The following is a 15,075-nucleotide window of genomic DNA, read 5'->3' as shown; positions in this document are numbered from 1 at the left end:
ACCAGTCTCGTATCCAGAGGATAGTCCATTGATATTCTGCTCCTGGAAACCCCCTCTAATGCATTAACTTTGCTACTATAGAGCAGAATTACGGTAGTTTCCCTATCATACAGAGGCAGAGCGTGTGGTTCCAATGGGGCCCTTAGAGATAAGGAATCCTGCCCAGGTTAGCTCTTTGTTAAAGGAGGAAACAAGAGAGTGGCGCAATGGCCCAAGAGTCATGGAAAGGGCATTGAAAGAGGGAACATATACCGGGCTCTTTTTTTCCCGGTTGGCAAAACCTGGTACCGTAATGCTGGGCCTTGTCTAACCTGTGCTGTGGGATCCCCTCCCTTCTATGTCAATCAGCAAGGCTGGATTTTGCCCTCCTTACTTTTCTGACCTTAAACCATGGAATGACTATAGATTTAGGTGCCCGTGGAGGAAGCAGTGTTTTTTTTAATGCACCTGATTAGACGTAACCTGTGACGATACTTTATATGTACAAACCAACAGAAAAAATGGTGTGGTGTTAAATGGGCAGGAAAGGAAGTGCTCAAACCCACATGCAGTTGTGCATATATATATATATACAGGGGAGCAAATCCTGCACTTGTGGCCCGTTGCTAATGGCGATCCCCAGCAAAAATGCATACAGTGGAGGATGCCCGCAGCGGACCACAAGTACCACAATAGACATCGTACACAAGATAGCAATTATGTGGATGTGATAACCAATATAACAATATAACAAAATAATAGCAAAGACAGGTGCACTCTGCGGTCTTACTAAACCCTCAAACTGATTTTAAAATTGAGAGATTAGCCAACATATCCTACTGTGGAGGACTTGTCTGTTTCTCAAGTAGCTCGGGACCTAACACTCACCTACCTGAGCCAGTGGGTGAATTACAGGAGCGTAAGGTCCGACTCATAGCCAACTCACCAGTTACCTCCAGCATGTAGCCATTCTAGCAATGGGAGGAGGGAGAAGTCTGCGAGTCCCACTCAAGACTGGCTGATATGGCCCAGGCCTTGGAGGTGCACCTAAATGTAGCCTGTGGATGGAAAACAGGCATATTTAAATTTTGTACACCTCCAAGCATCTCTATATACAAACAAACAAAAATATACTTTATATGTAGTGGCCACCTTCAGGATTTGAACCCAGGACATCAATGCAGTCAATAAAAAGTGCCAGTCACTAGTCAAGCAATGCAAAATCGGCATCTTCTTCATCTATCACCGTGCACAGGAGCTAGTATGGATAGTAGAGGGTTCCTAGTGCTTCCCTTAATTTATACATGTTGCGTAGATGATGCCCCTTTAAGGCTCTCAGCTGTTACATGCATTACTTGTGGTGTCAGCCATAATTAATGTGTGATTAATCATCCAGAAAATATTTTTCCATGTTCTTCTTACACAATGCTGGTATTGTCTCCTCAGGATTTCTGTCAAGATGGGGTTTCTTGCCAGGAGCAGCTAGAGAAGGCAGAAGTGATGGTGCAAGATCTGACACAACTTCTCTACGGTCAGAAGGATTTACAGCGCTTTGACTTAGACAGATGGAGGCACAATGTTGTCAGAAGCCGTGAGCGAGTTCAGGTAGATATGTCATTCAGCCCCAGTCCGTCCGTTGGGGCCCATTCACACATATGTATAAAATATGTGCAATGAGCTGGACGCAGGTATACTGACACCACTTTAATGCAATGGCTGGGTCAGGTGTAGGTAATAGTCTATAGTTTTGTTCGTGACGCCAATTGCAGCGTGCGCAGGGTACTGTCACAGGGCCCTTTAAGGTGTTGTAACTCACGCCCCAGGTTAGGAATGCCAGAGTGGTGTAATGTCTCTGTATGGTAGTGGTAATGGCTCACTTGCAATAAATTGAGTGTAGTGATAGTAGGAGTAATAGAGGAATTTGCAGCAGAAATTGAGATCCAGACCTTTGGTAAAGTTCAAACTTGTCTTTACTGAGGGTAACTTTCATCCAAGCAAAATACAGCTTTAGTCTTTGGTCCCAGCCTCCAGCAGGTATTGGCAATGGTTAGCAGGAATTTATCTTCTGCTCTCTCATGTACCTGGAGCTTGCAGGAAAGGACGTCTGCTTTGTAGCTCTATACTGTGGCAGGAATTTGGCTTCTGCACTTTTTATCTTCTGCTGTATGGGGACTGACTAGCTGAGGAGGAATATGGCTTCTCCTGGGTCTCTGGACTTCACTCACAGTTGTCTTCTCAGGGTATGCTTTCTTCCTGGAACTGGAGTTATCTGCTTGCTTCATCCAGTCGAGGCTGCAGGGCTCAGGCTGGGGATGGGGTCAATGTCTCAGCCGAGACAAGATCCTGGCTTGGTTCCCTATGCAGGGGGACTCCTGAAGACTAACCCACAGCCTTCCCCAACAGGGGTGGCTGGCACACTGACACTAACTTCCTTCTCTCCCCATGCTGCATGATATGGGCACAGCCCACTCTGCTCACAGAGGGGGAGCTAAGTTGGAATTAACCATTCCAGCCTATATGTACTAAACTGAACCTAAGTCCTTACCAGAACATTGCTGCCACCTGCTGGTTAACATGGAAATTACAGCAATTTACATTTAACATGGTTTATAATGCACAGTTGTGAGGATATAATGTAAAATTACATCAGATGACAAGGTTAATGCTCTTAGGAGATTGTAGCGGGGTAAAAGAGTTTAGTAACACAACTCTGGGGTGTTACGTATGGATCACATATTTGTGTGCAATACTGATCTAATTTTATTTGAATTTGTTCTGTTTTTGTTCCATTTTTTGTTGCCCACCTTTCATCCATATTTGTGAAAGGGATATTTCCATCTAGGAAATTTATGTCATATCGCTAGAATATGGCATAAATGTCAGATAGGTGTGGATCTCACTTGTGGCACCCACTCCTTTGCTGAGAACGGGGATACAAAGTGAACGGAGAGCACACAACACATGCGCAGTGTCCTTTCCAGTCACTGCTATTGAACTTACGAAAATAGTCAAGTGAGTGCAAGTTATTTTCGGAAATACCATAGCAGTGAATGGAGAGCATGGAGCGCATGCACGGTCACCCCTCCACCACTTCACCGTAGTGGTGAATGAAGGGTGGCCACGTATGCGCAACTTGCTCTCCCTTCAATTCAGAGTCCCGTTCTGGAGATAAGAGCAGGTCCTACAGGTGGAACCCGCATCTATCAGACATTTATGGCATATCCCAGCCAACAATTTTGGAGACTAAATCACTCTATGGGGCAGAGACTAAGAGTAGCAGTACTACACACAGCCCACAGACAAGAGGGGAGCTGCTTCCGGGGAAAAAAGACTCTTTCTTTTTTTTCCCTATGAAAGCATTACGGGTTGTCCTAATAAACAGTGAGGGAGATTTATCAAGCCCCTTGCGCCTGAAATGTGGTGTCAAATAGTTGCAATTTTTTTTTAATGCAAGTGCCGCTTTGCCCAAATTTTTGCAACTTTTTGCTCCTCTGCCACACTTGCCACCTTTTGTTAAAAGTGGGCAAAGCCTGGGCGAGAAGGGGCAGGACTTAAGCAGCCTGACACATTTACTATTCCTTCCGCCAGTTTTCTGGCTAAACTAAAGGCTGAAGCCTGAAAGTAGCTGGTGCACAGACCTGCCAATATGCACCAAAATTATTGAGAAGCGTGCACCACTTAATAATTTTGCTGCACCTCATGTTGTTGCCAACTATATCAATACTTCCATTACAAACGCCAGTCTTAGAAAATCTCCCCCAATGTCTTTCTATATACCCTATGAGGTCATATAGATACAACAGCAGTTGGTCACCCATACCCCCCCAAGACCCCCTTTATCAGCTCTGAACAGCTCAGTCTTGTTCTGGTGTACTCGGCCCGTCCATCTCAACCATATGAATGGCTGGAATGTAATAATACTATAGTTATATAATACCGCAAGTACATTTTCCCTACTCTGGATAGTGCAAGTCAAATGTATAACTAATCGCAACTTTGCCTGGCAAACCTCATCTGTTCCCTGGGGTTTCAGAATCAGAACTTCAGTGATGAGGTGATCGCCAGGCTAGGTTCATGGGACTTCATGATGAGACAACTCAAGTGTTTCATATCGATGACCTTTCCTCCGGATAGGTCATCAATATCAGATCGGCAGGGTGTCCAACCCCGCAAATCAGCTATTTGAGGGAGATGCGGTAGCCAGTGAGTGTGGCCTAGGCAAGGATCAGTCCGATTCAAGTGAATGGACTGCAATACCCAGCACTGCTGCTATACAATGGACGGCCCCGTAGATGGTATTGCAGTCCATTCACATGAATGGGACTGAGCTTCGCCTAGGTCCTGTGGCTGATGAGCGTGACATCACTGGCCTAGGATGAAGCTGCAGTACTCAGCGGACCACAGCAGCCTCTTCAAACAGCTGATCAGCGTGGGTGTCAGGGGTCCCCCCCCCCCCCTCCGATTTGTTATTCATGACCTATCCTATATTGTTGCAATGTATCAGTGATGGTAACATTCAGTCCAGGCTGTTTATCTCTCAGGGAATAGCCTAGATTGAGTCTGCAGGAGGTGGGTGACATAGGAACGCTGGAGATGCAGCAACTTGGTGGGTGTCATTTAGTTTGTAATACCTACAGGTGAATGTGATGTTTTTGTAAACCCAATGTCAATAAATTGTGACCATCGCTTCACTAATCCCACTATTTTAGGATCTCGTCTCTAGAATGAGTTTGGTTCTGCACCCCCCAGAACAAAGTTTATCCGAAGAAGACATAAAGAAGAACTTTGAAGGTTCAAAGACCACCCTGGAAACCTACATAACAAAAGCACTGAGCCTGCTGGGACAGAGGGTAACTCCGGAGGAGTTCATCGCACAGTATGAGGTTAGTGCTCCTCTTCATTGTGTTCATGTTACTACGATTTACGTCTGAACGTTACTTTTCTAATATGATCCAGTAACAATGTTAGTGGCGTAAATCTCCTATTCGTTGCCTAGTGCTAGGTCTGCCCAACATGATGAACCCTCTTCCCTGTTATAAAAGAACTCAATTAAAATTGAACATTTTCTCTTAAATCACATTAAATCCGAGCCTGCGATCGGTCATGGTCTGGGATAAGTGACATATCTATCATTTTTCTCACGGGTGGTTTAGTTGCTTGGAGTTTCTAATCATTCTCTCCTTGCTCTAATGGAAAGCTTTCCTTGCACTGACTCAAGGCCCCTTTACATTGGACGAGCATCGGCCAAGTAATCGCTAACAAGCCTTCGTACGGACACTTGTTAGCGATAATCTGCCAGTGTAAAGGTGCTGCCAATTACCCAATGAACGGGTGAAACACTAATTCATCAGGTAATATGATCGTTTGCCGGCAGCAGATCGTGCCGTCTAAACAGCCTCTGCTGCCAGCAAACAATGATTCTGCATGGGGACGAGCTATGGCATTAGTGATCGCTCCTCCCCGTACTGTAGAGGAGATCATTGCATGTAAATGCGGGGTCTTCTTCACTGATGAGCAAGCGTTTGCCGGGAAGGAATGCTTCCTTTCCGACAATCGTCTGCTAAATCTATGAGTGTAAAGAGGGTTTTAGTGAGTTAGTGGTGGGCTAGCGCTGCTATACAGCAGCCAGCCTGAACAAGCAGAGCTTCAGTAGAAAGAATGGAGAATAACAACATTGGGGTAGGTTCACGTGGCAGATGCACAGTTTTCTGATTCATTTTGGGTATCTGGCTGCCTATTCAATGGGGCTACCAAACAGTGTACCAAAAATGTCCAAATGTCCCTTCTTGACTTGGTTTGGAAATCTACATAGAAATCCTCCATAGCCAAATAAATGACATTTCCTCATAACAACAATGGGGGGAATTCCTTTTAGTATTCGGCGCGGAATGCGGTCTTATGGCGCATTTAGACTTGCCGAGTGAGCAGGCTATTCTCAGGAAGGAGCTTTCTGCTCATCAGCGGAGGTAATAGAAGAATTTACATGCAGTGATCCCCTCCATACTGCAATCGCTGGACCTCATACTGATTCATTGTTTATAGGCAACCCCTGTTCACACAGCAGAATCTGCTGACCAGGAATGATGATTTAAAGGGCTTCGCCCTCTCTCGCACTTTGGTGGCATATTACTAGGATATGCCACTAGTGTCTGATAGGTGTAGGCCATACCTCTGCATCTATCTGCAGAACAGGGCCACCAAAGTGAACAAGGGGGCACCAAGCATGTGCGACCCTCATTCACTTGGGAGTGACGACATTTCTACTATTTCCGAACTTCATAGAAGTGAATCGAGAGCAAGCCGCGCCTGCATCTCCCGTTCTAGAGATAGATGTGTGTCCCAAAGGTAGAACCTGCCCCTATCCGACATTGATGGCATATTCTAGCGATATAACGCCAAAGAGCGAGATGGGCCAAACCCTTTAATGTGCTGCATGAAAGATCATTTTACCCAATGAATGAACATCTTGCTCATTCATCAGGTGATCGGCAGCACACGAGTGCTCATAGTAACATTCATTACCAATAATCTGCCCAACAAGCTGGCAGTGTAAATCCACCATTACTCACAGTTGTTAGGCCAAACCAGGACTTCCGTCCGCTGTACCTGTGACCACCAAACCAACCATCCAGATAATCCAAAATGTATGAACAGATCACACAGCATTGCATTTGTTACAGCAAGTACATCCACTACAAAAAAGACTATTGTATTAGTGATTGATTATGGTCCTCCACCGACGTGTTCTTTACCATATATACAATATATTTGTGTTAAACCCCTTACCTTGTTACTTAAAAAAATAGTTTTATTTTCTACTCCTTGCTAGACCTCCCTCAGGAAATTTGCAAGTCAAGACTTGGAACGTTTCCTGAAAGCCACTGAGCACATGAAAAATATTTCATCCTCTACGAAAGAGAAGTCAATGGTGGAAAAAGTCAGCACAGATGTCAGGGATAGATGGAAGGTAATAGGAAAAGTTCCTCCTCCTCTATGGTCTTCTCGAGCTTTTATCTTGTATTTCTGTGATAAAAAAAATAGTCACTGAAAATGAGTTTTCTACGTTTACCACTCCAGGTTGTCCATGATGACTTGGAGGCCTATGTCAGTGAATTAAAAGTGCATACAGAGAAGAAGAAATTTGATGAACTGATTTGTAGACTTGACAAGCAAATGTTTAAGGAGAAAAAGAGTGCTGGTGTTGTGGACGTAGAGGAGCTCATCGGAGAGCATGAGGTAAGTTATCATTTTCAAGAAAATAAAATTTTCTGAACCCATAATCCTCCTCTTTCTTGTCTGCATCTGGTATACTAAACCTGCCCATAGATGTTGGACTTCTTTAAAGGGGTTGTCTCACATCAGATATTGGTGGCATATTGCTAGGATATGCCACCAATTTCAGATAGGTGTGGATTCCACCTCTGGGACCCCCACCTCAGCTGTCAAGAGAAACCGGAAAATAAAGATCTCTCCTTGTGGCACTGTACAGCTGGTCATACATTTAAGATAGCTGTTGGCCAAACGCTTGTTCTGCCATCAGCTGTCACTACCGATCCCCCTCATACACATGCATACTCAACTCAGTCGAGCAAGCATGTGTTCTCAGTAGGAAGAGAAGCAGTCTCAGTCTTATGTCCCCTCAGAACAGAAGATTGGGAAGTAGACATTTCACCTGACAGATGGTTAGCCAGTCTTGCAGAAATTGGTGGGTTTAACGGACAAACATCTAATGTGTAGGACCACCTTAAAGGGGTTCTGCAAACCCACTGTAATTACTGATAACTCGCCTGTAGGAGAAAGTTTGTAATATATTTACCATCCCGAATTTGCACGGATCAGCCTCTCTGAAAATTCTGCTTCCTTCGACATCATGCCCTTTACCAGTAAGTATATTGCAAAATTCTCCTACAGGAGTGTTAAGCGTTATTAAGGTGCGTTTTCGGGGTCCTCTGGGGCCTGAAGTAGAACAACTGGGAGTTGAATAACTTAGAACTCCCATAGAAGTGAATGGAGGGTGGCCATGCATGCAAGGCTGTTCTTCGTTTACTTCAGGGGTCATTTACTGGAGATAGGAGTGGGTCGCTCCTCTGAATGAGTCCTTATGATGGGTTTCTGTGTAGCCTAGTTAAACCTGAAGACATTTACTGTCAGTGGTTTTCAATAGACAGTCATTCACTATAGCTAGTACAATTAGCTTTTGGTATAATCCTGTTTTTCTGCCTTTTTTTAATTTTTACTAAGAGGAGGTGTTGGGAAAAGGAGCACAGAAATGTGGGGATTGGGGGACAGATATTGTTGGCAGCATGGTAGCATACTTGGGCCAGGGGTCCAAATCCTATCACGCCCTTTCATAATCTTCTGCATTTCCATTGAATACTTCAGTTTCATCCTAGTCTCCTAGGACAGACTATGATTAAATGTTCTTTGGACTTGTTTAACTTAATGATGTCCAATGTATAGACATCAAGGAATGTTGAAATGTCCAGCACATCCAATCTGCAAGTATTGACCCTGTGATCCACTTCCCCAGGTTTCCTTCTCTGATCGTGGCTGTTTAGGAGAACTCAATCAGTGCTTACAGACAATGCAAACTCTGGATGACAGACTCAGGACAAGTGCTGCTCCTACAACTTTTACTGCGTTGATTATAGAATGCACAAAAAAGAAGGAGGAACTTATTAAAAATGCTGATGAAATCTACCTTCATCTGCAGTCTATTCTGGGAAAAAATAAAATTGATAAAAAAAAGTAAGTACATGTTTCACAGGCCTCTATTCAGGACGTAGCTATAGTAAATGATGTAAAATGATGGTGAGATCTTGGTCTGCCCTACCAGACCCACACATCTAACAGAACTGACAGGGCTCAGGAATAAACCCTCATATGAAAGTTCCTCCGGAGCAGATGACTTATTCTTCACTTACCCCTTTTGCCCAGTCCATGCTATAACATCACTAGTACCTTAGCTCAGGGGCCCATCTCAATGAGAAAAAATACAGAACCAGACAGATAAAATCAAACCTAGCAAGTCTATGGTATTTCCAGCAGTAGCCTGATAGATGTCAGTCACACATCATCCCATTGTAGGATTAGTACACAACTTTGTGTGTGTGTATATATATTCCTGTGAATTCTTAGATACGGGAATAAAATAGGCTTAAAAAGGCATAAGTGAAATTAGTTTTCTAAGTAGTAATAAAATATATATATATACAGAGCAGTGTAAAGTAACCAGTCACCTAGTCTGCAAAACAATGGGGTAACTACTGTCAACCAACTCACAACAGGATACATAGACGATGCCCTATGGTCATACAAAGATAAAGATAGATGCAATACATCATCTTACCCAGTGTATGTAATCAGTGAAGATTAGTTCTTTGTTGTATGAATAGAAGTTTATACTTTCTAGGTTCCTGTCCTCTCCTAAAGGTCTTTAGTGTGCTGTACACATGTACCGTTACCTCAGGTCTTAGTAATATGACCTGGTACCAGTCTTCATAAATGTAGAACAAGAGAGGCCTGTATATGCTCACTAACTACATTATAAGGAATATCACTAAATTAAAAGGGAATAATTAAAGGGAAAGAACCACTGAGAATAAACCTTGCCAAACAATACTACATGACACTGAAATTTAAGAGCATCTTTTCTGATCACTGTAAGTTGTTCTGTTCCTCTCCTAATCCACCCAGTTGGCAGTTTATTTATAAGCTGCTAATAGGAATAACAGAGGGACAACACAAAGGTCACGGTAGATTGACGTAGGAGCTTGGTATATTGAGTGACCATTCTTCACAGTTGACTGACGTGTTTATAGTCATTGCGTTTTGTTTTCTCCTTGTACTGATGTATATTAATGTAATATCATATTTATGGGCAATAACAAAATAATATTATTACTCATTTTTTGCAGTCTTGCATCAGCTGAAAATGGAGTGAAGTCACCCCTCAACAAAACCGAGGAGGTAATGAATAAAGATAGTGGATATAATACATAGCATAGCACCAATATGTAGTTCATATGTCACTTTCCTCATTGCTATAGGTATGTGAAACACACTATATGCTGCAAGAATTCAACCTGGCCAAAGAAAATGGGTCAACCCTCGAAATGCTGCTACAGAGGTAAATCTGCAATAGGGCTATACTGTCCCTGGTTCAAGGTTATAGCCACATCGAGGATGTTTATATAGTCTATATGCAGAAGGAAAATTATGTCCAGTGGCATCATAGAGGTGTTATATCTAGACTAAAGCACCTCAACCAAGTGAACAGCAAAATCATAGATCCTTAACACCTTCAGCACCCTGCGATTTTCCATTTTCATTTTTTACTTCCTGCCTTCCCAGAGCTCTATTTTTTTATTTTTCCATTTATTTCTTTTTTTTGCAAAAGAAGTTGTATTTTTTAATGGCACCATTTACTATTGCACACAATGAATTGGGAAGCTGGAAAAAAAATTCAAAATGCGGTGGAATTGGAAATAAAATGCAATTGTGTCACAGTTTTATGGGTTTTGTTTTTATGGCGTTTCGTGGGCGGTAAAACTGACCTGCCACCTTCATTCTATGGGTCAATATAATTACAGCCATGCCACCTTTGTATCGTTTTTCTTGAGTTTTAATGCAGAAAAAAAAAATAACAACTATGGAAAATATAATTTTTTTTATTTTTATCACCATAATTTAACCCCCGTAAGTACTGTATATTATAGATACCTCTACGGAGATATGTGAGGGCTCATTTTTTTGCGAGACGATTTGTACTTTTTATTGATACCATTTGGGATGTATGTAACTTTTTGATAATTTTTTATTCAATTTTTGCGTGAGGTAAAGCAACAAAAAAAAATGGCCAATTTGACCTTGCCTTGACCTTGATTTGCCGTACGAAAGAAATACATCTATATGTTAAAAGTAAGGGGTGTTTTTAGATACGGCAATGCCCATGGTGTTTATTTTTTTATTGCTTATTCATTTTTATTTTTATTGTTGGAAAAGGAGGGTGATTTTTTATTTTTACATTTAATTTTTGGGGGATTTTTAAAACCTTTTTTTCACCCTAGGTGATATATAAGAAGCAGTCATTAAATAGTTTCTGCAATAGCTCCATAGGAACTACAACTCTGAAAGCCTTGACTTCTTCAGCAAGACCAGGGCTTTCATTTTCAAGCAACGGCTCCCTCGATTGCCGCACGGGGGAGCTGATCCAGCCCCCCTGGTTATTCACTTCTCAGATGCCGTAGTCATATTTGATTAAATATCTACAGTCAACATTATCACCGATTGCAGATATTAGTCCCGAGTGTCTGCTGTTCTAAACAGTAGGCACCCGGTGGTTATGGCACCCACTCCGGCTCCGCTGTGGAGCGAGCGCCATCTTTAAAGTCCCACAGCGGACGTATATAGTTATGTGGCAGTAGGGAAATGATTTAAAGGGGTATTCTGGTTTTGCAGTTTTCAGCATCAGTTGACAGGAAACAAAAACTATTTTCCAGCACTCCATTGCAGATATTTTCCGCCGTGTTTGTTCCTTGTCCTGATGACATCACGTCTACATCTGAGGCGTGGCAAGGCTTGTAAGACTGCCCTGTAGACACATCATTAGTGACCTTGCTTCTGAGGGCAATGTCCTGCTTATTGTCCTAGACCCAGCCCTGTAGACATGATATCATCAATGATGTCGTATTTTAGGGCAAGGTTTTTCCAGCAGGGCTTCAAGCAGGCTTGAGTCTGTGATATTTGAGCTGGGAGGGGAAAGAGAGGCAGAGATCTTATGCTACAGAATCTCTCCGTGAGTCTGACTCCAGGATGTAAACACAGGACACAGGTCACAGATGGCAATTACGCTGGAGAAGTCAACATGCACTCAGAACTTCATCATCTGACTTATCTAATGCAGTAACGCTGATAAGGGGGATATTTTTTTTCCGTGAAAAACAGAAAACCCTTTTATGCAACCTGATGTGGACGTAATAACTAGTCCATTGGTTCACATCTCATCACGTTTCGCTACCATCATTATAAGTTCTTATAAGTCTTTGTCTTACCCTTTTCCCCTTTAGATATGATGCAAAAAAAAGTGATCTAGAATTGCTATTACAAAGCTCAAGAGAAAAACTGGTCACCGAAAGCCCAAAAGAAGCCCAGGAAGTGAAGGAGCTTCAGTGTAAGCTTCATGAACTGCAGGTAAAAAAATATGAAGTACAATCTGGTACTTGAAGGGATTGTCTCATCTGAGACATGGGTGGCATATCGCTAGGATATGCCACCGATGTCAAATACGTGTGGGTCACTCCTCTGGCCACTGCTCCATTCTCTTCTATGGTACTGCTGGAGATAGCTTAGCCAGCGCTCGGATATTTTCACCAGCCCCATAGAAATGAATGGAGGGTGGTTCTGCATGTGCAGCTGCTCTCCATTTACTTTGGGGATCCCATTCTGGAGATAGGTACAGGTCCTATCTGACATTGGTGGCATATCCTAATGATATGCCACCAATGTCTCAGATGAGACAACCCCTTTAATGAAAGTACCTCCCAGTCTTCGGCATAGGTGCTCTCTATATTGAGCATGATTAATTCAAAATGGGGACACACTGGTGACTTTGTATATTGCAATATCTGGGATATGGTGTCTGATGCACTGTGCACATATCATATATTAGTGCAACTTTTTGCCACTGGCTGAGATAAATGTCACCAGGAGATACAAACTGATTGTGTAACATTAAATACTCAGTTGCAGCAAACGTTAAACTGACTCACAACACAACAGAAACTATATAAGAAATCAACTTAAAGTTTGTTGCAACCATGATTAACCATGTTTACTGTCAAGTTAATATTTGCTACATCTGTATGTACAACCCTAACAATCTAGCCAAGTGGACAACCCAAGCAAAGAATGGTGTCTTATCGTCTTGACATCTTTGCAAGGGTCAGTGCTGCTGAAGCATCTCTGGAGAGGAGTTCAGTCATGTCCCCCATGTTGCCCTGATGTTGGGTACAGGCCACAGATCATAATTGTGATATTTATGAAAATATCATTTTTAGAATTTCTCCTGCAGGAACTATCTGAGCCATGGAAATGATACCGTTAGGAATCCAAGACACAGAGGAAACCCAGTCTGGAATTGTAAAACGCTGAGGAATATGTTGGTGCTATATAAAAAATCGTGGCCAGGGTCAGCCTAGTGACAGACCCTGGCCATTTAACCCCTTAGAGGCCACAGTCAATAAACAGCATCTGAGTAGCTTGACAGAGGGAGTAGGCGCCCTCTGTCCGCCCACAGGTGACCTGTCACTTGACAATGAGGTCCCAGTGGGCTACCATGGCAGTCAGAGGCCTAACATGACTCAGACAATGTTAGCCTAAGGTTGGCCCTGCCTAGTGACACATTCTTTAAATGCTTAAAGTGCCGATAATTAGTAATGGTTGTTAATTGGAACATGCATTGTAGATTTTACTGGATCAAGTAAACAGAAGCTGGATGGAGTTTGAAGCCACATCACAGGAAGTAGAGAGGCTTCTGCACGGGACTGAGAAGAAGAAGGTTTCTGAGACCAGACACTCCCTGCAGTATTCCTTGTTAATTGTTTCTGAGGAAATTAAAAGCCGGTTAGTGAAATACCTTGCTAATGAGCACTATGAAGAATGTGGTCATGACCATTCCCACCACTAAATGGCTGATCTTTTTCCCTATTTAGATTTCTACCGTCATACAAATGATCCATGATTGCAATTTAATCATTTTTTCAATTCGTCTTTATTAAAAATATTGAGCAGTTCTGTCACAAAGGATTAAATGTTTGTTTAGATGTGTGAATTGTACTTTCACTTTGTACAGGTCATCAAAGGCTACTTTTACACTAGCGGCAGCCTTTTCCGGCAGGCTGTTCTGGCGGGGGAACAGCCTGCCAGATCCGTTCTATCGCTAGTCCACCTTCCCACCGGAAGTCTGCTCCGGCCCCATTCACTATAATCTGGGCAGGCCCGAGGTCCGGCCGCAGCACGGCAGACATGCCGAGAGGCGTGCGGAATAAAACTGCAGCCCGCCCCCCATTATAGTGAATGGGCCTGGAGCCAGCTTCCGGCGGCACTGTGAACTAACGGTAACACAGATCCGGCAGGCTGTTCCCCTGTCGGAACAGCCTGCCGGAAAAGGCTACCACAAGTGCGAAAGTAGCCTAATAACCCTTATCTATAATTTACTAAGAGGTCATAAACACTTATTTACGCAACATTCTTATCAGTAAGATAAGGATTGAGCTATAATGAGTGTTCATAATGTCAGAAAGCAGAGATAACAAGCCCTCGGGTGAGCTGGCTGCCGGTCTTAATAAAAGCCCATAGCTGACGGTGGTTCCACCGAAGTTGTGAAGAGACCAGGGGGCGTTGCTAGGGTCTCAAAGGATCCAGGGCCCAAGCCCCAAATGAATATGGCCCAATTCTCTAAGGCTACTTTCACACTTGCGGTAGCTTTCTCCTGCAGGCTGTTCCGGCAGGGAAACAGCCTGCCAGATGCGTGCTACCACTAGTGCACCGTGCCGCCGGAAGTCCGCTCCGGCCCCAATCACTATAATCTGGGCAGGCCCGAGGTCCGGCCGCAGCACGGCAGGGAAACAGCCTGGCAGATGCGTGCTACCACTAGTGCACCGTGCCGCCGGAAGTCCGCTCCGGTCCCATTCACTATAATGGGGCGGACGGCCGCAGCACAGCAAACATGCCGAGAGGCGGCTGGAATAAAACTGCAGCATGCTGTAATTTTTTTTAGCCCACCTCTCGGCATGTTTGCCGCTCTCTCTCCGCACACTGCATTTTACTGTACTTGCTATACAGCAGCACATACCTCTCACATCTAGGGCCTCCCAGTTGACGTCTCCTCTGATGTAGATCTTCTCTATCATCATCCCCCAACCTGGAGTCCCCACAGTGTTCTCCTGCTGCTCGCTGTGCTCCCCAATACCCCCAAATACTATCCTGAAGAAATATGAGTGCTGTACAGATAGCCCTCCCCATAGTAATACTGCTCCTCGTAGTCCCACCAATAGTAATTCCCTTCTAGAATGCCCTCCTTCCCTTCTACTGCCC

At 43.6% G+C, this 15,075-nt stretch overlaps 1 protein-coding gene across 1 annotated transcript in view; it reads left to right on the top strand.

Moving 5' to 3' along the window:
* SYNE2 (spectrin repeat containing nuclear envelope protein 2) overlaps window positions 1-15,075 on the top strand; it is a 304,488-nt gene that overhangs the window by 69,671 nt on the left and 219,742 nt on the right. Inside the window, exons 20-28 of the mRNA XM_040412752.1 lie at window positions 1,426-1,584; window positions 4,689-4,862; window positions 6,809-6,946; window positions 7,057-7,215; window positions 8,510-8,727; window positions 9,897-9,948; window positions 10,029-10,108; window positions 12,048-12,171; window positions 13,445-13,602. Of these exons, the coding sequence (XP_040268686.1) occupies window positions 1,426-1,584; window positions 4,689-4,862; window positions 6,809-6,946; window positions 7,057-7,215; window positions 8,510-8,727; window positions 9,897-9,948; window positions 10,029-10,108; window positions 12,048-12,171; window positions 13,445-13,602 (1,262 nt within the window). The remainder of the gene's footprint in view (window positions 1-1,425; window positions 1,585-4,688; window positions 4,863-6,808; window positions 6,947-7,056; window positions 7,216-8,509; window positions 8,728-9,896; window positions 9,949-10,028; window positions 10,109-12,047; window positions 12,172-13,444; window positions 13,603-15,075) is intronic.

This window comes from Bufo bufo, chromosome 11, assembly GCF_905171765.1.
Source record: "Bufo bufo chromosome 11, aBufBuf1.1, whole genome shotgun sequence".
In the NCBI taxonomy this organism is placed as follows: Eukaryota; Metazoa; Chordata; class Amphibia; order Anura; family Bufonidae; genus Bufo; species Bufo bufo.
The sequence above is the reverse complement of the archived record's forward strand: the minus strand, read 5'-3'. Positions and strand labels throughout refer to the sequence as shown.